Raw genomic sequence first — 23,592 nt, 5'->3', positions numbered from 1 at the left:
ACAGCTGGGGGTAGAGGGAGATAGACCAGTTAGTGTGGTTCCTCCTGCCAGCCTTCCCTCCAGGCCTCCCACTGCAGTGGCAGTAGGGGGCACAAGGGAGACCTCAGAGAAGGGCTCGGCCTCAGAGCCCGGGGCCTGGGGGTCACCTGCCAGAGCAGGGCTGAGGCCAGCCACATTGCAGGGGCATTTATAGTCCTAGGTGCCTGGGCCTGGCCCTCAGCACCCACCCTGGGTCTGCACACAGATGTGCCCATTAGTACTGGCTCCAGCCTGACCTGGTGCCGCTGATCATACAGAGGCCTAAGTATAGGGGTGCTGGGTGGGGAAAAGAGGGCAGATGGAGGGACAGAGAAAGGAAAGACAGATATGGGGAGGTGGGGACAGAGATTGGCATGGAGAGTAAAAGTGGGAGAGGGAAAGATACACAAAAGTTACGGTGAAGGCCAGGCACAGTGGCTCACGCCTGTAATCCCAGCACTTAGGAAGGCAGAGGCGAGTGGATCATCTGAGGTCAGAAGTTTGAGACCAGCCTGGCCAACATAGTAAAGCCCCGTCTCTACTAAGGACCCAAAAATTAGCCGGGCGTAGTAACTGTCGTCCCAGTTACTCCAGCTACTCTGGAGGGTGAGGCAGGAGAATTGCTTGAACCGGGGAGGTGGAGGTTTCGGTGAGCTGAGATCACGCCATTGCACTCCAGCCTGAGCGAAACTCCGTTTAAAAAAAAATAAAAAAATTGAGAAAAAAAGGTTATGGTGAGATGAAGAGATGGACGAGGGGAGAGGGAGATAGGGTAAGGAATGGAGAGGGAGAGAAGGAAAAAGAGAAGGAAAAAGACCAGCTAAGGCTCCAGCGGACCGCTGGTAGACATGGCCACTTCCCACTTACCCCCAGCAACACGAACGTTAAAGCAGTTCATCAGAAGGCAGCAAGTTCTTCTCCTTTACAGAAGGATTTTCCAAACAATTCAGCAAGTTCCAAATGATTCTGATCGCAAATACCTGAAGGATTGGGCAAGGGAAGAATTCAAAAGAATTCAAGAGGATACAATTCGGATGATGATTACTCAAGGTAATATGCAGCTCAAGGAGTTAGAAAAAACACTTGCTTTAGCAAAATCTTAACTATAGCATTATTCTGAAGGATTTTCAAAAGTCTCCATGTGTTTTGTTGCATTTAGGATTAACAATGGACAACACAAAGCCCAGTCTTACTATTTGTATGTACAATATTTGGTGATAGAGAGCAAAGGAAAACACATCAAAACAGTTGCCTTAACACTGAAAAACATACCCTGCATTTTGAAAATGTTTATGGATGGCTCAGCAGTTTTTAAAAGAAGCAAAAACCACTAACAAATGGACAGTTTGCACATGAAAAGATGCTGGACACAATCATTAGGGAAGTGTAAATCTTTTTCTTTTTTTGAATTGGAGTCTCACTGTTTCGCCCAGGCTGGAGTGCAGTGGCTCAATCTCAGCTTACTGCAAGCTCCACCTCCCGGGTCCACCCCATTCTCCTGCCTCAGTCCCCCAAGGAGCTGGGACTACAGGCGCCCACCACCGTGCCCCGTTAATTTTTTGTATTTTTAGTAGAGATGGGGTTTCACTGTGTTAGCCAGGATGGTCTCGATCTCCAGACCTCGTGATCCACCCGCCTCGGCCTCCCAAAGTGCCGGGATTACAAGGGTGAGCCACCGCGTCCGGCCGGGAAGCATAAATCTAAACTACTATGAGGCCAGGTGCAATGGCTCACGCTTGTAATCCCAATACTTTAAGAGGCCAAGGTAGGTGGATCACTTGAGGTCAGGAGTTAGAGACCAGCCTGACCAACATGGTGAAACCTCATCTCTACTAAAAATGCAAAAATTAACCGGGCATGGTGGTGCATGCCTGTAGTCCCAGCTACTCCGGAGGCTGAGGCAGGAGAATCACTTGAACCCAGGAAGTGGAGGTTGCAGTGAGCTGTGATTGTGCCTACTGCACTCTAGTCTGGATGACAGAGTGAGACTCTGTCTCAAACAAACAAACAAACAAAAAACTATGAGATATCACTTCACATTCACTAGAATGGCTGTAATTAAAAAGAGAAATAATAACAAGTGTTGGTGAAGATGTGCAGAAATTGGAACCCTCATACATTGTTGGTGGGAATGTAAAATGGTGCAGCCACTTCAGGAAACAGACTGTCAGTTCCTCAAAAGATGAAACACAGCTGCTGCATGATTTAGCAATTCTACCCCAGGCCCATAACCATTATTTGGCACTAAAAAGAAACGAAGGACTGATATACTGATATATGCTAAACGTGGATAAACCTTGAAAACGTTAAGTGAAAGAAGCCAGTCACAAAAGATCACATGATGATTCCATTCATATGAAGTGTCCAGAATAGGCAGAAAGATTAGTGGTTGCCTAGGCTGGCTGTAGGTGGAATGGATTAACTGTTAATGGGTGCAGGGTTTCTTTTTTTTTTTTTTTTTGAGATGGAGTCTCATTCTGTCGTCCAGGCTGGAGTGCAGTGGTGCAGTCTAGGTTCACTGCAAGCTCCACCTCCTGGGTTCACGCCATTCTCCTGCCTCAGCCTCCTGAGTAGCTGGGACGACAGATGCCCACCACCACACCGGGCTAATTTTTTGTATTTTTAGTAGAGACGGGGTTTCACCACGTTAGCCAGGATGGTCTCGATCTCCTGACCTTGTGATCCACCCGCCTCGGCCTCCCAAAGTGCTGGGATTACAGGCATGAATGATCGTGCCCAGCCGGGTGTAGGGTTTCTTTTCAGGGTGATGAAAATATCCTACAGTTAGCCTGTGGTGTTAGGTTGCATAACTCTGAATATACCCAAATCCATTGAATTGTGTCTCAATAAAGCTGAAAAAAAAAAAAAAAAAAAAAAAAAAAAGACCAAAGACAGACAAGAAAGCAATTTATTCCGAGAAAGCCTTTTTTGTTTTTTTAAGACGGAGTTTCGCTCTTGTTGACCAGGCTGGAATGCAATGGTGAAATCTCAGCTCACCTCAACCTCTGCCTCCCGGCTTCAGACGATTCTCCTGCCTCAGCCTCCTGAGTAGCTGGAATTACAGGCATGCACCACCATGCCTCGCTAATTTTGTAGTTTTAGAAGAGATTGGGTTTCTCCATGTTGGTCAGGCTGGTCTCGAACTCCTGACCTCAGGTGATCCACCCACCTTGGCCTCCCAAAGTTCTGGGATTACGGGTGTGAGCCACCGTGCCTGGCCCCCTTTTTTTTTTTTAATGGAATCTTGCTCTATTGCCCAGGTTGGAATGCAGTGGCGTGATCTTGGCTCACTGCAACCTCTGTCTCCCAGGTTCAAGCAATTCTCCTGCCTCAGTTTTCCGAGTAGCTGAGACTACAGGTGGGTGCCACTATGCCCATCTAATTTTTGTATTTTGAGTAGAGACAGGGTGTCACATGTTGGCCAGGCTGGTCTCAAGCTCGTGACTTCAGGTGATCCACCCTCCTCCTCAGTCTCCCAAAGTGCTGTGATTACAGGTGTGAGCCAGCGCACCCAGCATCGGAGGAAGCCCTTTGAATATTGGGGAAGTGGTTGCATTTGGAGAGAGTGAGGGATCTAAGTTTCTCAGACAGAATAAGGGACTGAAGGCACAAGCTGAAGAAGCTGAGACCTGAAGACCATCTTAAGACAAGAGGGGCACAGCTGGGTGTGGTGGCGCACACCTGCAGTCCCAGCTACTAGGGAGGCTGAGGTGGAAGGATCGCTTGACCCAGGGAGATCAAGGCTGCAGTGAGCTGAGATAGTGCCACTGGACTCTGGCCTGGGTCACAGAGTGAGGCCCAGTCTCCAAAAATAAAAAAGGTCAGGCATGGTGGTTCATGCCTGTAATCCTAGCACTTTGGGAGGTCAAGGCAGGTGGATCATGAGGTCAGGGGATCGAGACCACCCTGGCTAAGAAGGTGAAACGCCGTCTCTACTAAAAAGACAAAAAAATGGCCGGGCGTGGTGGCTCAAGCCTGTAATCCCAGCACTTTGGGAGGCCGAGACGGGCGGATCACGAGGTCAGGAGATCGAGACCATCTGGCTAACACGGTGAAACCCCGTCTCTATTAAGAAATACAAAAAACTAGCCGGGCGAGGTGGCGGGCGCCTGTAGTCCCAGCTACTTGGGAGGCTGAGGCCGGAGAATGGCGTGAACCCGAGAGGAGGAGCTTGCAGTGAGCTGAGATCCGGCCACTGCACTCCAGCCTGGGCGACAGAGCGAGGCTCCGTCTCAAAAAAAAAAAAAAAAAAAAAGACAAAAAAATTAGCTGGGCTTGGCAGCAGCTGCCTGTAGTCCCAGCTACTTGGGAGGCTGAGGCAGGACAATTGCTTGAACCTGGCAGAGGCTGCAGTGAGCTGAGATTGTGCCACTGCACTCCAGCCTGGGTGACAGAGCGAGACTCTGTCTAAAAAATAAAAATAAAAATAAATTTAAAAATTAGAAAAGAGGCGGCGGGCCCGGTGGGGAGAGGGGCAGGACTCCTGAGCCTGCTGAGAGACAAGTTTTCGGCCTCTTTTGAACTTGAGGATCCTAGGAAGGGGGCTGGGAACCTGTGTTCTGAGGACGGAGGGGAGTGGAGATGGGGCTTCTGTGCCTGAGGAAGGAGGGGACTGCAGACCTGAACTCCTGAGTTTGGGGAAGGAGGAAGCTAGAGGCCTGGGCTCCTGGATTGTGGAAGTGACCAGAGGCAGAGGCAGGAGACGGCACCAGATGCCTGGATGTGGAGGTCTGGAGGATTTGAGGACAGAGGTTCCCGTGGGAAAACAATGGCCTGTACATCACTTTCTTCTTCCCAGAACCTCCTTTCAGCTTCCCAGAAGCTGAGAACAATGGAGCTACAGCCTTCCAGGAGGATCTCAGAGAGGAGGGCAAGGCTGGATCTCTAGAAATTGAGAAGCAAGGGACCCTGGGTACAGTTTCCAACTGCCTCTCCCCCAGATGCTAGGAGGTGCACTCAGGCTTCCTTCTCCCCCAGAATATTACCTTTGCTGGGGGGAATAAGGGGAGCATTCAAGAAGGAACCCATGTTCTTTTTTTTTTTCTCTTGAGACAGAGTCTCACTCTGTCACCCAGGCTGGAGTGCAATGGGGCGATCTCAGCTCACTATAACCTCCGCCTCCTGGGTTCAAGCAATGCTCCTGCCTCAGCCTCCTGAGTATCTGGGATTACAGGCACGTGCTACCACGCCCAGCTAATTTTTGTATTTTTAGTAGAGACAAGGTTTCACCATGTTGGCCAGGCTGATCTCGAACTCCTGATCTCAAGTGATCTCTCCAACTTGGCCTCCCAAAGTGTAGGGATTACAGGCGTGAGCCATCACGCCCAGCCGGAACCCACTTTCCTTCAATAGCTTCATATGTCACTTGCTTAAGATCCTCCTTCATCACAAGCAGAGGATGTGGTTAGTGTTTCCTTCCAGCCTGAGGTGGGGAACAAACATATGTGCTAGAAACAGAGCTGGGGAAGAGGGATGGCGTGGGAAGGGCTGGGATGCTAGAGGCTGAGGAGCTCAGACTGTCCCAGGAACCCTCGGGAGCCATGGGGGTGTCTATGCAGAGGAGGGTTTGGCTTTAGGAAGATCCTGGACCAGAGAAGACACTGAGGCCAGGAGCCCAGTGCAAGGACCCAGATGGGGCTAGCCCAGGATGGGGCCAGGGCAGGGAGTAAGGGGAGGTGGGAGACATTCAGGAGGCTAAATGGGGGTTGCTCTCCCAGACAGGACCTAGGAGGAGGCATGGGTCCAGGAAGAAGCTGAGGTGGGTGTGGGATCCAGTGGGTGTGTGGGGCCCCGGGGGATGTCCAAGAAGAGGGGTCTGGGAAGCTGAGGTAAGCCAGGTCTGGGCTTAGGAGAGATACTGGGGTTGAGGATGGAAATATGGAGGTTGTAACATGGTGAGTTGACTCAGGCCTATAAACTCAACACTTTGGGAGGCTGAGGCGGGTAGATCAGGAGTTTGAGATCAGCTTGGCCAACATGGTGAAACCCCGTCGCTACTAAAAATACAAAAATTAGCTAGGCATGATGGCACACGTCTGTAGTCCCACCTACTCGGGAGGCCGAGGCAGGAGAATCGCTTGAACCAGGGAGGCGGAGGTTGTGGTGAGCAGAGATCTCACCATTGCAATCCAGCCTGGATAACAGAGTCAGACTCCGTCTCAAAAAATAAAAAAAGGAAAAGAAATATGAAGGTTACCGAGAAGAAAAACAGGTGTTAGGGGTCGATGTCCCCGAATGTGAGTAAAGAAGCAGGAAGGGGCTCGTTCCCAGCTCCCCGGGGCCAAAGCAGTTAGGGGGAAGCTGAAGAGGAAGTTCCCAAGGAACTGCTGTTTTACCCAGAGGGCTGGGGAGAGTGAAGTGACCCCCACGGGGTCCATGGAGTTGAAGCCAGAACATACCCAGAAGAAAGTCCTTTGAAATCTCACATTTTATACTCAAAATTCTTGCCAATTTTGTATTCACCTCCATCAGTCTATCCATGTGAGTTTTCATATAAAAAGATTTTCAAGTACTTACCAGTGAGTGACATTCTGTAACCTACCCTTCTGCATCCCCCGTCACCCACAGTACAAATTTGCAAGTGAAAATGAGGCTCTGGGTTCATCCTGTGGTTTTGGGGTCTCCCAGCCCATCTCCTGCATTGGGATGTCTGTTACCCAAGCAGTTAAGGTTCTGGTAAACCTGGCCACGCTGGCCTCTCCTCCTCAGTATCACCGACACTCCCAGCCCCTTCCACAGGAAGCCGAGTCCCCCATCTTCTCCCTGGCCAAGTGCCCCCATCCACCCTCTCCATGGCAGCTAGATGGATCTTTCTTTCTTTTTTTTTTCTGAGACGGAGTTTCGCTCTTGCTGCCTAAGCTGGAGTGCAATGGTGCAATCTCGGCTCACCGCAACCTCCGCCTCCCGGAAGTGATTCTCCTGCCTCAGCCTCCCAAGTAGCTGGGATTACAGGTATGTGCCACCACGCCCAGCTAATTTTGTATTTTTAGTACAGACAGGGTTTCTCCACGTTGGTCAGGCTGGTATCCAACCCCCGACCTCAGGTGGTCCGCCCGTCTTGGCCTCCCAAAGTGCTGGGATTACAGGTGTGAGCCACTCCACCCGGTTGCCAGATGGATTTTTCTTTTTTTTTTTTTTTTTGAGACGGAGTCTCGCACTCTCGCCCAGGCTGGAGTGCTGTGGCGCGATCTTGGCTCACTGCAAGCTCCGCCCCCGGGGTTCACGCCATTCTCCTGCCTCAGCCTCCCGAGTAGCTGGGACTACAGGCGCCCGCCACCACACCCGGCTAATTTTTTTTTTTTTTTTTTTGTATTTTTAGTAGAAACGGGGTTTCACCACGTTAGCCAGGATGGTCTCGATCTCCTGACCTCGTGATCCGCCCGCCTCGGCCTCCCAAAGTGCTGGGACCACAGGCTTGAGCCACCGCGCCCGGCTCAGATGGATTTTTCTAAAGTGCAAGCCTGACCCTGTCCCTCCACCTTATCACCCTCCACCCTCCATGGCCCCACAGTGCCCTTCTCCCATGGTGCTCCGGCCACACTGAATTCTGGCTCATTCTTCAAGCTTGCAGTCCTTTCCCTTCCTCTTCCTCTGTTGGCTTTTTTTTTTTTTTTTTTTTTTTTAAGACGGAGTCTTGCTCTGTCACCCAGGAGAGAGTGTGGTGGCGGGATCTGGGCTCACTGCAACCTCCGCCTTCCGGGTTCAAGCGATTCTCCTGCCTCAGCCTCCCAAGTAGCTGGGATTACTGCCACCACGTCTGGGTAATTTTTTGTAGTTTTAGTAGAGACGGGTTTTCGCCATGTTTGCCAGGCTGGTTTTGAACTCTTGACCTCAGATGATTCACCCGCTTCATCCTCCCAAAGTGTTGGGATTACAGGCGTGAGCCACTGCGCCTGGCCCTCTCTTGGCTTTTGTAATAATTTTAAGATACTGACAGCAGGGCATTAAAACAAGCATAGGGTCCTTCTAAGTTTGGGGCATGGTGCAACCCCACAGTCACACTGCCATAAAGTTAGCCCTGCCTCAGGACATTTGGACTGTCTCCCCACCTCCCATCCCAGGCCCAGTCAGAAACCTCAGAAGGTTTTTGGCCTTTTGTCTAAGATCAAGCCTCCCAGGTAGCTGGGATTATAGGTGCCTGCCATCACACCCGGCTAATTTTTGTATTTTTAGTAGAGATGGGGTTTCACCATGTTGGCCAGACTGGTTGCAAACTCCTGATCTCAAGTGACCCACCTGCCTCGGCTTCCCAAAGTATTGGGATTACAGGCGTGAGCCACTGCTCCCAGCCTTGAACTAGAACTCTGAGGGCAAGGGCTAGGGCTGTGTTGGTCACCACAGTGTTCCCAGCGTCACTCCGCACAGGTCAGGACAACAGGAAGCACTGATACCTCTCCTTGCTTTTGCGAGGTACAAGGTCCTCCCCATCAGGGAGGACCCAAAGGCAGGAGGCAAGCCCAGGTTCCACCCTGAACAGAATGCTTTTTGGGAGCACCTTTTATCTGATTCTCTCACATATGTGCCCATGCAAAGAGCTACAAAAACGTGGCATTAGCCTCAGCCTTGCAGGAGATCACAGGTGTCCCCAGATACTCAGGGTCTTTGTCAGATTTAGCCACCCCAAGACACACGGGTTGGATCTGGCAGTACATAGACAGGGGAGAATCCTGGCATTGGGACTAAAGTCACTTCAAGAAAATGCTCCAGCAGCCAGAGCTTTGGTCTAAAAACTGCAGGGTCAAAGGCAGATGAGGAATTGACAGTAGAAGTAGTCGTACTCCCTGAGCTCAGGAAATTGATGGACTTAGCTGGGCAGCTGGATAAGCTAATTATTATTATTTGTAGAGATGGGATATGGCTATGTTGCCTGGGAGGCCACAGCATTTTGGAGGAAGTTAAAGTCCCTAAGGAATTGCTGTTTTATCCAGAGGGCTGGGGAGAGTGAAGTGCGCCTCAGGGGGTCCACGGAATTGAGAGGCTGGTCTTGAACTCCTGGGCTCAAGCAATCCTCCCTGAGGGTGGCCTCTCAAAGCACTGGGATTACAGTCATGAGCCACTGTGCCTGGCTGACAGGTAACTTTTTTTTTTTTTTTGAGACAGGAGTCTCGCTCTGTCGCCCAGGCTGGAGTGCAGTGGCGTGATCTCGGCTCACTGTAAGCTCCGCCTCCCGGGTTCACGCCATTCTCCTGCCTCAGCCTCCCCAGTAGCTGGGACTACAGGCACCCGCCAGCACGCCCGGCTAATTTTTTTTGTATTTTTAGTAGAGACGAGGTTTCACCGTGTTAGCCAGGATGGTCTCAATCTCCTGACCTCGTGATCCGCCCACCTCGGCCTCCCAAAGTGCTGGGATTACAGGCGTGAGCCACCAGTCCCGGTGACAAGCAACATTTTGACTTTAAATCCTAGATACACGTGATGGTGTGTATGTGTTTTTGCAGGGGGGTGGGGTGGTCCAGGCATGCTGTGGGGGAACATGGGGGACCCATGCTAGAGGGACCAGCCTGCCCTCCTCCCATCCTTCCTGCTTCCAAATTTGTAATAAGCTACTACCAAGTGTGTGTCCCCCTTCCAGCCATGCATTTCCTGTGTCCACATTCCCCCTGACCACCCACGGCCACTGCCTCTCAGCCTCCATCCACTGTCTGCCTGCTACTTGAGCCTGGAAAAGGTCCGTCATTCCCATGCTACACAGAAGTCAGCTCCCCCATCTAAGGGGTGGGGCTGTGGATATCAGAGCCCAGTGTCTCACAACTCTTCTTCTTGTCTCTCTGCAATCTTTCTGGAGAACTGGGTAGCGTACAGTAGGGTACACTTTCTGCTGCGTGGGGGGCGGGGGCCTCTGGTAAGGTCGTCTCAAATCTCTCTTCAACCACTTTAGGCGCCAACTTGGTCCCGATCACCCTTCTGCTTGGACTATTGCAGTATCCTCCTACCCGCCAGAGCTTCCTTGAGATCAGAGACTGCTACTCTCATTAGACCTCAAAAACCTTCAATGGGCCAGGCAGAGTGGCTCATGCCACCTGTAATCCCAACACTTTGAGAGGACGAGGCAGGTAGATCACGAGGTCAGGAGTTCGAGACCAGCCTGGCGAACATGGTGAAGCAGTCTCTACTAAAAATACAAAAATTAGCTGGGCGTGGTGGCGGGGCACCTGTAATCCCCGCTACTCGGGAGGCTGAGGCAGAATCACTTGAACCCAGGTAGCAGAGGTTGCAGTGAGCCAAGATTGTGCCACTGCACTCCAGCCTAGGCGACAATGAGACTCCGTGTAAAAAAACAACAAACCCCAAAAAACCCTTCAACAGCTTCTCATGCCACTTAAGAGGACAATCCAGACTCCTCCCAGCAGCCTATGGGGTCCTGCGTCATCGGCTCCCTTCCTGCTCTCCAGCCTCAACCCAAGGTCACTCTCTTCCCTTCCCTCCTCTACTTCCCTTAGCACAGGCTGTTCCATTTGCATGGAATACCCTTCCCACCCCTTTCGTGGTTAACTCCAACCTGCACATCCTTCAGGTCTCAGCCAGGCCTCCCCTCGTCCAGGAAGCCTCCTCAATCTCTCTTGCTGGGTCAGGGCCCCTGGTTACAGGGTCGCACACTTCTGTATGTGTCTCCTGCATGGCGCCCCTTGGTCACCGCAGATGCTTACACTTGCTGGTGTGATTATTTAACATCTATGGTCAGATCTGTAATCCCAGCACTGTGGGAGGCCAAGGCAGGAGAACCACTTGAGGTCAGGAGTTCAAGACCAGTCTGCAAACATAGTGAGACCCCCATCTCTACAAAAATACAAAAATTAGCTGGGTATGGTGGCACATGCCCATAATCCCAGCTACTTGGGAGGCTGAGGTGGGAGGATCACTTGAGCCTGGGAGGTGGAGGCTGCAGTGAGCCATGATCGCGCCACTGCACTACAGCCTAGGCGACATCGAGACTCTGTCTTAAAAAAACAAAACAAACAAACAAAAAAAAAACCAAAAAAAAACTCAGAAACCATTTGTCACCACCAAATGCTGAGCCCTGCGAAGGCAGCACCTGTGCTGTATTTGTTCAGCAATGAATCCCCAGCACACCGCACACAGCAAGGATTGCTCACATTTAAAAATGAGGGTTTAGGGCTGGGCGCGGTGGCTCACACCTGTAATCCCAGCACTTTGGGAGGCTGAGGCGGGTGGATCACGAGGTTAAGAGATCAAGACCATCCTGGCCAACACGGAGAAATAAAAAAATTAGTCGGGCGTGGTGACCGGCGCCTGTAATCCCAGCTACTCGAGAGGCTGAGGCAGAAGAATCGCTTGAACCCAGGAGACGGGGGTTGCAGTGAGCCGAGATCGCGCCATTGCACTCCACTCCGGGTGCGACAGGAGCGAGACTTCGTCTCAAAAAAAAAAAAAAAAAAAAAAAAAAAAGGATTTAGGAACAGTGCCCTCTGGCTCCCCCTCATGGGAGCAACTGGTAATTGTAGACAGCCCTAGGCCCCCACGACTCTCCTCCCTCCCTAAGCTCCTTTTCTTTCTTTCTTTTCATTTTATTTTACTTTATTTTTTTGAGACGGAGTCTCGCTCTGTCGCCCAGGCTGGAGTGCAGTGGCTGGATCTCGGCTCACTGCAAGCTCCATCTCCCGAGTTTACGCCATTCTCCTGCCTCAGCCTCCCGAGTAGCTGGGACTGCAGGTGCCCACCACCTCGCCCGGCTAGTTTTTTGTATTTTTTAGTAGAGACGGGGTTTCACCGTGTTAGTCAGGATGGTCTCGATCTCCTGACCTTGTGATCTGCCTGTCTCGGCCTCCCAAAATGCTGGGATTACAGGCTTGAGCCACCGCGCCCGGCCTCCTTTTCTATTTTTTTGGAGACAGGGTGTCGCTCTATGGCCCGGGCAAGAGTGCAGTGGCGCAATCCTAGCTCACTGCAGCCTCGAACTCCTGGGCTCAAGTGATCCTCCTGCCTTAGCCTCCCGAGTAGCTGGGACCACAGGCTCGAGCCACCATGTCCCCGCTCCTAGGCCCCTTTCTCCAAGACTTATGCCCTCACTCTTCTTGATGACCTCACCTGACTTCAGCTGTCCAAGGCTAACGAACAAGAAGAAGGACCTCATGATGCTGCTGGGGCCTTGGGGAGTGAGGGGTGGTCAGACCAGGTACCCCAGGACTCAGGCTGGCCCCACGACTCATGGCATAGTATGTTCAAGGCCTAGATCCCCCAGAAAAGCTGTGGCAGAATCAGACCAGGTACCCCAGGACTCAGGCTGGCCCCACGACTCATGGCATAGTATGTTCAAGGCCTAGATCCCCCAGAAAAGCTGTGGCAGAATCTAGGATGTGTGATCGCGTGAGGTCACGGTCATGTGCCCCAGGTCATGAGTAGGGCCAGTTCATCTTGGGCTCTCTTTACCATGCCCTCACGCCAGTGTCCCTCCAGGTGACAGACCCCAGGTTCCCTCCACACTCCTGCCTCTGGGGACATCACTAGTGAAGCCCTGAGTTCAGGGGATGCTATTCTTCTTACTGCCAACCCCATTCCTGGATCTCCAAGGATGCTCAACATCTCCTAGGCCAGGGTTTGGTTCTACAAACCTCCAGGCTTGGTGTGCCATGGGGCCTAGGGCAGCCCAAGACAGAGTAAGGGCCTGCCCTGCAGAGACATCAGGCTGAAAGTTCCAGATCAACCCAGACTCCAGGCCCACAGGTTGACAGGGGCTGCACCCTCTAGCTACACTTTCTTACCCCCCGCTCTCAAATCAGCTGAATCTGCTGTCTGCCCCAACTGACCCCCTAACACTGATCTCCGGGGGGTCACCACAGCCTTTATTTATATCATTGCACACAAGAGTCTCTTGGGTCTGAATTGCTTGGTCTTCTTCCCCCTGCCCCTCTCCCTGCTGTTCCTGTTTAGTCTTTGTTGGGTTTTTCTTTGCATCACCCTTAAATATGGAAAGTCCCTAGCCAGGGGCAGTGGCTCACACCTGTAATCCCAGCAATCCAGGAGGCTGAGGAGGGAGGATCACTTGAGGCCAGTTTGGGATCAGCCTGGGCAATATAGCGAGACCCCATCTCTTTAAAAAAAAAAAAGTCCCATAGTGGGGACTTGGAACCACCCCCCACAAGAGGTCGTCTTAACCCCAGCAGTGTCAGTTCCTGTCTCTGCTGACAAAGCCCTCATTTCTGTTCCCAGCTTCAGCCTCAGACCAGGGTTTCTGCAGCCTCCTGAATGCCACACCCTGGAGATCCTCAGGGCCCCTACATCTACCAAGTTCCCCACCAGGCATATCATCTTTCCCAAACCTGCTCCTCCTCCCTGGTCCTATATCAAGGCAGTCCCCACCATCTCCCTGCCCCCACCCCACGGCCCCGCAGCTCCATAACCCACTGCCTCAGCTTCCCACAGCTTCCCGAGTGTCTCTATCAACCCACTCCCTTTTCTTGTCCCCCAGCTCAGCTGATCCAACGTTGTCCTCACGCACCCAGGTCCCTGCCCCAGCCTCCCCTGGAGCTCCCAGCTTCAGTCTTCCCCTTGGGTCCACCCTCCTCAGAGCACTAGAAGGATCTTCCTAAAGCCCCAATCTGACCCCATCCCTCCCTTGCATACAACCCTCCATGGCTCCCCAGTACCATCAGGCCACAGTCTGAGCTCCTCAGCCTGGAGGTCCTAGACCCTGCTCAACCCTCCTGCCTCACCTCTACCATAGCACCCCCAGTGCCCAGGGCACACCACCACCTTGCTTGTGCTGTGCCCTCTGCCTGAAAGAGCTTTCCTTCTGCTCTTTGCCCAGTTATCTCCTTCAAATGTCATTCTCAGATCACATGTGTCCTCCTCCAGGAAGCCCTCCCTGACCACACCTGGGGCTGAGCAGGGTACCTCTTCTGGACTGTCACAATCCCCCAGGCTTCCCTCATCCCCACATCCCTGGTCACTCTGGGCTGTCACTGTCTGGGGATGTGTCTGTCTCCCATTTGACTTTAGGCCCCTGCGGGCAGGGCTCAGGCCTGTCTGGATCACCACAGCATTCCCCAACCCAGGGCATGCCCAGAGCGAACACACAGGGAACATCTATTGTCTGAATGGATCGCCATCCTCAGCCTCCCCCAGCGTCCTCAGACTGAACTGGGCAGGGTGGGGTGGGGGATGTCTCTCCCCAAAGGAGGCATTCCCCAGCTCCAGACCCCTGCTCCATCCCCCAACCCCCATAGACAGAGACGAGGGCAAGGGTCTAGGCCCAAGCTTAGAAAAATAGGACTTTCTTGTTGTGCCCTGTGTCCCCGACACCCTCCCCATCAGAGTTTTAAAAACCATGAGCAATTTGGTGAGTCTGAGGCCAGGTCCCACAGGGTGTCCGGGTCCTGCTGTCCGTGGGGCCAGAGAAGCCTTAGAGGGGGGGCGCCTGGCTAGGGTCCCACAGGTTCGTGGCCGGGCCCCCAGGGCTCGCAGTCCAGCTGGACCACGGTGTGGGCCCTGAGCGCCGCCGGCTCAGGGGCGGGCGGGGCGGGTGTGGGCTGGGGGCCCAGGGCGCCATTGGTCTGGGAGCAAACGCTGCTGACAGGCGCGGGAGTCTTGGCCTTGCCGGGGGGCTGGCCGCCGTGCACCTTGTAGCGCATCAGCAGCACGAAGATGAAGACCAGTACCGAGGCTACGATGACGCCGCCCAGCGCGATGATCATCGTGCCGCCCAGGAAGGGAGCGTGCGGCGCCCCGCATGGCCGCAGCGCGGGTTCGGTGGAGAAGCGGGCGCAGCCCACAGGCCGTGTGGCTGTGAGCCCCGTGGCGCTGTCCTCGTACACGGCGAGCACGCACAGGTCGTAGGCCCGGCCCGACGCCAGGTCCGTCAGCAGGAACGAGCGGCTGTCCGCCGGGATCATCCTGCAGGGCAGGCAAGTGGGGGTCAGGTCTCAGGCTGCCCAGCCCCCATCCTGTGCTTCCCTCACCAAACTCCCCGCGGGGCTAGGCTTCCCACCAGTCTACTGCCTCATTTCATTCTACCCAGTGAGCTCCCTCTCACCACCACCCCATCTTCCTTTGGTCTGACATCCGATTCAGCCACCTGACTGATATCCCTCCAGTGTTGGCCAATTTCACTCTAGCCCATCCTCTCACATATCCTCATAGCCTGCTGCCCAATTTCACTCTAGTCCCACCGCCCAGTTTCTTTAACAGCTCACCACATGAGTTCTTCTAATCCATCCTGTTTCTTTTCTTTTTTTCTGTTTTCTTAGAAATAGGGTCTTGCTTTGTTGTCCAAGCTGGAGTGCAGTGGCATGATCATGGCTCACTGCAGCCTCTAACTCCTGGACTCAAGTCATCCTCCTGCCTCAGCCTCCTGAGTAGCTGGAACTACAGGCATGCACTACCATGCCCAGCTAATTTAAAAAAATTTTTTTGTAGAGATGGGTTCTTGCTATATTGCCCAGGCTGGTCTCAAACTCCTGGCCTCAAATTCCTGGCTTCAAAGCAGTCCAGCCTCCTGCCTTGGCCTCCTTAAGTATTGGGATTACAGGCGTGAGCCACCACACCTTGCCAGTTTCATTTTATACCCAACTGCCCAATTTTCCTTTTGCACTGCCCATGCAATTTCCCTCCAGTCTGCAGCCCAGCTCTGCTCTAGCCTCCCTGCCCAATTTTGCCCCAATCCTCTGCCTGATTTCACTCTGGCCCCACTGCCAGTCATCTCTCCAGTTCACCACCCAGTTCTGCTTTAACCCTGTCCAATTTCCCTCTAATTTAATCCTTTTGTCTTCTAGCCACCCCCCATCCAATTTCCCTCCCATTGTACCTCCCAGTCTCCTCCAGACCCTTGCCAATTTCCCTCTGGTTCCCCTATTTCCTGCAGCCTATGCCAAATTTCCCTTTTCCAGCTGCCTGATTTTCCTCTAGTGTACAGCTAGGATTCTCTCCAATCGAACCACCTGATCTCCCTGTACCCCTACTGACCGATTTCCTTGTAACCTGCCAATAAATGTCCCCCTAGCCCTATTGCCTTATTATTATGACTGTATCAATAGCCTATTTTCCAATGAGTCCTGTCGTCTGATTCCCTTTTCATTAAACTAATGTGCCTCCATCACTGCTGCTTTCTTTTTCTCCCTGTTGCCTTATTTCTTCCCAGCTCTGTCACCTGCTTCTCTTTTATCTCTGTTGGCAGGTTTCTATTTATCTTTTTCTTTGTTGTTTCCATTTAATCCTTACCACCCAATTTCACTATAGTTTCTTTTGTAGCTAGGCACGCTGTTGGAGAGTTGACTTGTCTTGTCACCTGTTTTATTCCTAGGCTATTCTAATGAGAGAGGTACAGGGAACTCCGTGGTTGCCTGGGGCAGGGTGACTGTCTAGGAGAGCATTCATTCCATTCCCCACCTGGCAAGGTGGCCAGGACTTGTGTGACTTTTTCTTTTTTTGAGATGGAGTCTCACTCTGTCACCCAGCTTGGAGTGCAGTGGCGCAGCCTCGGCTCACTGCAACCTCTGCCTCCCAGGTTCAAGCGATTCTCCTGCCTCAGCCTCCTGAGTAGCTGGGACTACAGGCGCATGCCACCACGCTCAGCTAATTTAGTAGAGATGGGGTTTCACTGTGTTAGCCAGGATGGTCTCGAACTCCTGACCCAGTGATCCACCCGCCTCGGCCTCCCAAAGTGCTGGGATTACAGGCATGAGTCACCGCGCCCGGCCGACCTGTGTGATTTTCACGGGCAGGGCTTTCATGGAATCTTCCATGTCTGAGAAACGGAGTAGAATGAGCTCAGTGGGTTGCCAGGACTGAAATGGAAATCATGTGGCCTTTTCTTGAGGTGTTGGTCCCAAGGGAAGGAAAGGACATCCAGGTACTAGGTCCCCAAGTATCTGGGTCCCCAGGGCATAGACCTCAGCCCTGGGGAGGTCCAGTCTTTACAGCCAGGCCTTGGGACTGCACCCTTGGCCCAGCCTGGTCGTGAGGACAGGGACTCACCCACAGCCGCAGTCCATCCATGCAAGGTTGAACTTTGGTAAGAGGTGTCAATAGCACCTGGGTCCACAGCCACCACTGCTGACCACGTGTGGTCACCGCAGATGTGCTGAGTGCTCTCCAGCTTGGAGGGACAAGTTGGACTGAGCCACCTCTTGGAGTATGTAAACCCCAGGTTCTGTGTTTGCAACAACAGAAGAGAGAAGAAAATCCCCCCCAAGTGTGGCAAATTGGGTATTTCTGTTTACCTGGCAAAAGGAACTTGAACTAGGTTTGATTTGATTTAGAAAATAAAAAATCTATGCCGGGTGCGGTGGTTCACACCTGTAATCCCAGCACTTTGGGAGGCTGAGGCAGGGATCATCTGAGATCAGGACTTCGAGACCAGCCTGGCCAACATGGTGAAACCCCATCTCTACTAAAAATAAAATGTGAACATTAGCTGGGTGTGGTGGTGCATGCCTGTAATCCCAGCTACTAGGGAGGCTGAGGCACGAGAATTGCTTGAACCCGGGAAGCGGAGGTTGTAGTGAGAGACTGCACCACTGCACTCCAGCCTGGGTGACAAAGTGAGACCCTGTCTCAAAAAAAAATCTGGGCCGGGCGCAGTGGCTCACACCTGTAAATCCCAGCACTTTGGGAGGCCGAGGTGGGCAGATCACAAGGTCAGGAGATCGAGACCATCCTGGCTAACACGGTGAAACCCTGTCTCTACTAAAAATACAAAAAAATTAGCTGGGCATGGTGGCGGGCATCTGTAGTCCCAGCTACTTGGGAGGCTGAGGCAGGAGAATGGCGTGAACCCGGGAGGCGGAGCTTGCAGTGAGCCGAGATCACGCCACTGCACTCCAGCCTGGGCGACCAAACAAGACTCCGTCTCAAAAAAAGAAAAAAAAAAAGTCTGGATGTCACTATATTAGAACTTGAAACATGGAATAGTTCACACCACACACACCCGAAGCCCAGTCTCTATCGAACCTCCTCCCTGCAATTTTCATTCTAACCTCTGGTCTGATTTCTTTTTCTAACAGAGCTGCTTATTTCATTTTTTCTGGGCTCCCTGTGCTTTCCTGTTTGATCTCCTTTTCTTCCTGCAGCCCAGCTAGTATCTAGTCCTGTCATCTGGAAAACCTGGTGTTTCTCTCTTTATCTTTACAACTTAAATTTATTTTTATCCCCTTATCTCCCCCACCCACCCTTGCCCATTAACATTTTATTCTTCTGCCCTGATTACTTTCTCCTCCTGCTGCCTGGTTTCCTTTTTATGTTTGCTACTACTATTTATTCTTGCTGCCTAATTTCTTTTTACCCATGCAGCCTGATTTCTTTTATCCTTATTGCTTGATCTTTTTTAGCCCTGTAGCCTGATTTAACATTTGCTGTCTCATTTACTTCGTCCTTCTTGTCTGACTTCTTTTTATCACTGCTGTCAGATTTCATTGACCCTTTCTGCCAGATTCTTGTTATCCTTGCTGCCTGATTTCTTTTACTTTTGCTGCCTGATTTCTTTTACTTTTGCTGCCTGATTTCTTTTGGAACCTTCCAACACCATTTATCAGTTGTGCTTCAGTGTAGGGTTTTAGTAGGTGTACCCTCAACCCTCCCCCTTGCCTCACTCCCCCACCCAAGCTACCCCAGTGCCTGGACCCTGCACCTGTAGACGAGGATGTCATCAGCTGAGCTGTTGTACTGGATCTGGTACATGCGGATGCCCGGGATAGGCCGCTGATCCGGCCACTGGACGAGAGCAGCTGTGGCCCCGTGCTCAGTCACCTGGACGCCACGGTCGGTAGAGGGCCCAGTGTCGGCCGCCTTGGCAGAGGCAGAGGCAGCGGAGGGTGGGGTGAGAGCATCAGGATCCCCGTCCCGCGGGGGGTCACAGCTGGTGCTGTTGGCTAGCTGAGGAGGCGGTGGGGGGCCCACAGTCAGCTCCACAGCAGCTGTGGCCTCACCAGCTGCATTGGCCGCGATGCAAGTGAAGATGCCACCATCACCCGGCTCGGTGACCAGCAGCTCCAGCGTCCCATTGGGGAAGGCGCGGGCACGGCTCGAGTTGCCCAGCAGCCGGCCCTGGGGTGACACCCAACGCACACGGGGCTCTGGGTCCCCCACTGCCCGGCAGCGCAGGGCAGCTGGCCGACCTGCGGGCACTGCCAGGGGTGGCGAGCGGTGAGTCACCACGGGTGGCTCGCAGACAAACTCCTCCTCGCCCACCGCCCAGAAGTAGCGGCCGCCCAGAGCGGGTGGGGATGCACAGGCCTCGAGGTCATCCTCCCGCGCCAGGCGACGCAGCCACACCAGCTCGCAGTTGCAGTGCAGTGGGTTCCCGCCAAAGGCCAGCACCAGGGCAGAGGCGGGCGAGCCCCGGGGCCTGGCAAGCAGGGGCAGGCGGGAGAAGAGCGGGTCAGGTGGGATTGTGGTCAGGCGGTTGGAGGTCATGTCCAGCCGGGCCAGCTTGTGCAGGCGGGAAAAGGCGCCGGCGGGCACGGAAGCCAGCAGGTTGTGGTCAAGGCCCAATGTGTTGACATTGCCCAGGCGGCCCAGGGCCTCCCAGGGCAGCTGTTCGAGGTTGTTGTAGGAGAGATCGAGGTCCTCCAGCGTCTCGGCACAGTCATCCAGGGCGCTGGCTGCCAGCGCTGCCAGCTGGTTGTTGCTGAGGATGAGGTGGCGCAAGTTGACCAGGCCACGCAGCTGGCCCTCGCCCAGTGAGGTCAGCCGGTTGCCATCCAGGTGCAGCGCACGCAGGGCCCGTAGGTCGGCGAAGGCGCCAGCGGCCACGTGGCGGATGGTATTCCGAGACAGGCTCAGATGCAGCAGGCCCGTCATGTTGGCCAGGTCGCGGCGGCGCACGGAGGCGATGAAGTTGTCTGCCAGCCGCAGTTCGGCTGCCCGACGGTCCAGCGAGGGTGGCACGAACAGGAGGCCCGCCCCTGGGCACAGCACGCTTAGGGGCAGCGATTGTGTCTGGCAGCGGCAGCGGCGGGGACACAGGCTCGGTGTGGCTGACTGGGGTGGAGATGAGGCGGGGGCCAGCGGCAGCAGGCACAGGAGCAACGGGAGGATGGCCATCGCGGGCAGGAGTGTCCTGTGGGGAAGAGGGGAGGCGTGAGGGCAGAAGAGGGGTTCTACAGCAGATGGGGGTGGTCTGAGACCAGGAGAGAAGGTCACAGTGGGCTGAGGGCAGAAGGGCTGGTCAAAGACCATCAGATGTGACCAAAAGCCAGAGGAAGGCCAGGCGCAATAGCTCACACCTGTAATCCCAGCATTTGGGGAGGTTGAGGCAGGAGGATGGCTTGAGGCCAGGAGTTCAAGACCAGCCTGGGCAACAAAGTGAGACCGTGTATCTATTATACAAAAGTTCTCAAAAATTAGCTGGGGTTGGCTGGGAGCGGTGGCTCACGCCTGTTATCCCAGCACTTTGGGAGGCCGAAGTGGGCGGATCACCAGGTCAGGAGATCGAGACCCTCCTGGCTAACACAGTGAAACCCTGTCTGTACTAAAAATACAAAAAAGTAGCCGGGCATGGTGGCAGGCACTTGTAGTCCCAGCTACTTGGGAGGCTGAGGCAGGAGAATGATGTGAACCTGGGAGGCGGAGCTTGCAGTGAGCTGAGATTGCGCCACTGCACTCCAGCCTGGGCGACAGAATGAGACTCTGTCTCAAAAAAAAAATAATTAGCTGGGCATAGTGGCGCCCACCTGTAGCCCTAGCTATGTGGGACGCTGAGGTGGGAGGATAGTTTAAGCCCAAGAGTTTGAGGTTGCAGCGAGCTATGACTGTGCCACCACACTCCAGCCTGGGCAACAGAGCGAGACTCTGTCTCTCCAAAAGAAAAAAGAAAAAAAATGGTCAGAGAAATGACAGCTGGTTTGGGTGAGTGGCAGGAAAACCAGAGGGCTTTAGACATGGTCAGAGATGGTCAAAGCTGGCCATGGGGAGACGGAGCAGCCAGTGTGGCAGGAATGATTAGAAGTGGTCAGATATGACCAGAGAAGAGAAGGGGTTAGAGATGGTCAGGAAGATGAGTGGTGGACAAAGAGAAGGGAGGGCATGGGTTGGGCTCAGATCTGGGGGAGATGACCATGTCAGAGACACGTGGTCAGAAACGGCCCAAAGCCAGCAAGGCGGTCAGAGAGGAGGAAAAGGACAGACATGGCAGAGTCAGTGGGAGTCCAGGACAGCTGCTCAGGAGGATGGTGCGGGAAGAGGTCATCGGAGAGAGGAAAGGCAGCAGAGATGTTTGAGATGATCAGAGGGAATCGGCCAGTGAGAGAGAGAGGAGAGGTGGCCAGAGATGGTCAGAGGGCATCAGTGAATGAGAAAGAGAGGAGAGGCGGCCAGAGATGGTCAGAAAGCATCAGCGCTGAGAGTGAGAGAGAGGAGAGGTGGCCAGAGACGATCAGAGGGTATCAGCGAGCGAGAGAGAGGAGAGGTGGCCAGAGATGGTAAGAGGGTTGCAGACTGGGAGTTAGGGTCAGGGGTGGGAAGAGGGCAAGAGCAGTGGGAGAGATGGCTAGAGAAAGGGAAAGGTGGCCAGAGGAAGCTGGAGAGGAGAGATGGACAGAGGCGGCTGGAGAGAAGAGTGGTGGACAGCAATGTCGAAGATGGATGGGGACGGTCACAGACCCAGGCTTAGATTCAGGGGTGGAGAAAGAGCAAGACAGCTGGTGAATGATGATTAGAGAGGCACAGTGGACACAGATGTCAGCAATGGTCACTAAGAAGCAGCAGGCAGAGGCGACTGGAGAGAGGACCTGTGGACAGAGGTGTCACAAAGATGATCAGAGAGAGAAAAGGGGAACAGAGATGGCCATTGAGAGGACAGGTGGAGAAAGGAGACCAGAGAGAGGAGTGGTGGACAAGAGAGGTGGTGGAGATGGTAGGTCAAACAGCGAGAGGCTGTAAAGGTTGCAGGGGTCAGAGACCTGGAGGTACCATGAACTAGGGCAGGGGAGGTCAGAGAGGGGCAGGGCTGGCCAGTGTCCAGAGAGTGTTTGGAGCAGAGCAGGAGCTGAAGGCAGACCCACAGGGAAATGTCTTTTTTCTGGAGAAACCCCAAGAGTGCCAAAGGGTGCCTGGTACTGTAACCCGCAGCCACAACACTCCTCCCAGCCCCTCCCCACCTGGAGGTTTCAGCAGCCTTACCTGAGCTAGAAGCTGTCCCAGGGAGCAGAGTTCTAGCTCCAGGGGAGTCAGAGGTCAGGACTCTGGAGGGAGCATCTGGTCATGCCTTTCCTGTCCCCAAGGCTTCTGTAGAGGGACTGTGTCCTGACTAGGCTCAAATCTGTGGCAACGGAGTCTCCAGACTTTAATACTCAGGGTCCCAGACCCCAAAATATCGGGCCTCTGGGGTCCAGTTTTAGGGGTCCAGTTTGGGTTGTTCAGGGTCAGGGTCTCCCAGGTCCAGTCTTGGGATGCTAAGCAGCCAAACTGTGGGGTTTAGAGTCTGAGATCCGACCCCGGGGTGGTGCATTCAGATATTGGGGTGCTGAGTCAAGATTAGGAGGTCTCAAGTCCCAGATTTCAGCATTCAGGTCTGCAGCAAGGACTTCAGGCCCAAACTCGGGTTCAGGCCCCTTGGAATCCCACAGTCCAGATCTTGGAATTTGAGGCCTGAATCCCAGGGTTCAGGTCCCCAAGAGTGGGTTCCAGGGTACAGTACTGGAAATCCAGCCCCAGATTTCAAGGTCCCAGGCGCAGAATTGAGAGTTCAGCTCCAGGCTTGAGGTTTTATATGTCAAATATTGGGGTTCTGCGCCAAATATTGGGGTCTGTGTTCCAAATTGTGGGGTTCCGGCTCCAAATGTTGAGGTCCCAGTGACCGATGTTGAGATTCCAGCTCCATATATTGGGGTTCAGGCTCCAGATCTTGGGGTTCCACGGCCGGATCTGGGGGTGCTGGTCCCAGATCAGGGTTCCAGGCTTGGGTTTCCGGAACTCCCGGTTCAATCTCGGGGTGCAGGCCCCCGAGGTGGAGGTTAGGGCGCGGGGTCCGGGGCGGCAGCGTCCCGGCTGGCTTCCTGGGCTGCGGCGGAGGCTGACTCCGAGGGAGGGGACCGCCTGCGGTGGGGAGGGGGTCGACCGGGCAGCCCCAGGGCCGGGTGGGGCGAGGCCTGGGAGCGGAGGGACGGACAGACAGACTGGGACACGCGGGATGGAGGCACCGCAGCGCAGGCAGGGGCGCAGGGGGGAGGGGCCGCGCTCAGAGACCCCTCCCCCGCCAGGGCCGGGGCGGGGGCCGGACGGGGGCCGGGCTGGAGGGCCGGGTCCGGGCACTCCCGCGGCCTCCTCGCCGGGAACCCAGGGCCGCGCGCGCACCCGCGCTTAAAGGCGCAGGCTCCGCGCGCACCCGCGCTTAAAGGCGTAGGCACCCGCCCCTTCTCTCAAAGACGCACCCCGGCCCCACCTCCCATGGAGTCGCCCTGGCGCTGCTGGGAACGAGAATCCCTGGATATGGAGAGACTGTGAGACAGAGAGACAGAGAAGAACAGAGATACAGAGAGGCAGACAAAAAGATGGGCAGGCTTAGATTGATGGACAGAGAGGAGTAACTGGAAAGAGGCAGAGGGAGAGATTGAAACACACATATTCGAGACATGGAAATGCACAGAGACAGCGAGACACAGAGAGAGATGGAGTGACAAGAGA

At 54.0% G+C, this 23,592-nt stretch overlaps 3 protein-coding genes across 3 annotated transcripts in view; 1 reads left to right on the top strand and 2 right to left on the bottom strand.

Moving 5' to 3' along the window:
* The window catches only part of TBCB (tubulin folding cofactor B), a 188,056-nt gene extending 172,087 nt beyond the window's left edge, over positions 1-15,969 (bottom strand). Inside the window, exon 1 of the mRNA XM_050769303.1 lies at positions 15,966-15,969. The gene's annotated coding sequence lies outside the window, so the exon portion shown is untranslated. The remainder of the gene's footprint in view (positions 1-15,965) is intronic.
* Positions 679-1,643, top strand: LOC126942135 (LYR motif-containing protein 2-like). The gene has a single exon (XM_050769388.1). It carries the CDS (start codon positions 867-869, stop codon positions 1,119-1,121), a length of 255 nt encoding a protein of 84 aa, XP_050625345.1. The 5' UTR covers positions 679-866; the 3' UTR covers positions 1,122-1,643.
* Positions 14,237-23,270, bottom strand: LRFN3 (leucine rich repeat and fibronectin type III domain containing 3). Its single transcript, XM_050769006.1, has 3 exons — positions 22,090-23,270; positions 18,599-20,029; positions 14,237-14,868 (listed from the first exon to the last, which is right to left on the bottom strand). Exons 2-3 carry the CDS (start codon positions 20,011-20,013, stop codon positions 14,397-14,399), a joined length of 1,887 nt encoding a protein of 628 aa, XP_050624963.1. The 5' UTR covers positions 20,014-20,029; positions 22,090-23,270; the 3' UTR covers positions 14,237-14,396.
* Between the last annotated feature and the right edge of the window lie 322 nt (positions 23,271-23,592).

Source organism: Macaca thibetana, chromosome 19, assembly GCF_024542745.1.
Source record: "Macaca thibetana thibetana isolate TM-01 chromosome 19, ASM2454274v1, whole genome shotgun sequence".
In the NCBI taxonomy this organism is placed as follows: domain Eukaryota; kingdom Metazoa; phylum Chordata; class Mammalia; order Primates; family Cercopithecidae; genus Macaca; species Macaca thibetana.
Note: the sequence above shows the minus strand (reverse complement) of the source record. Positions and strands in the feature narration are given on the sequence as shown.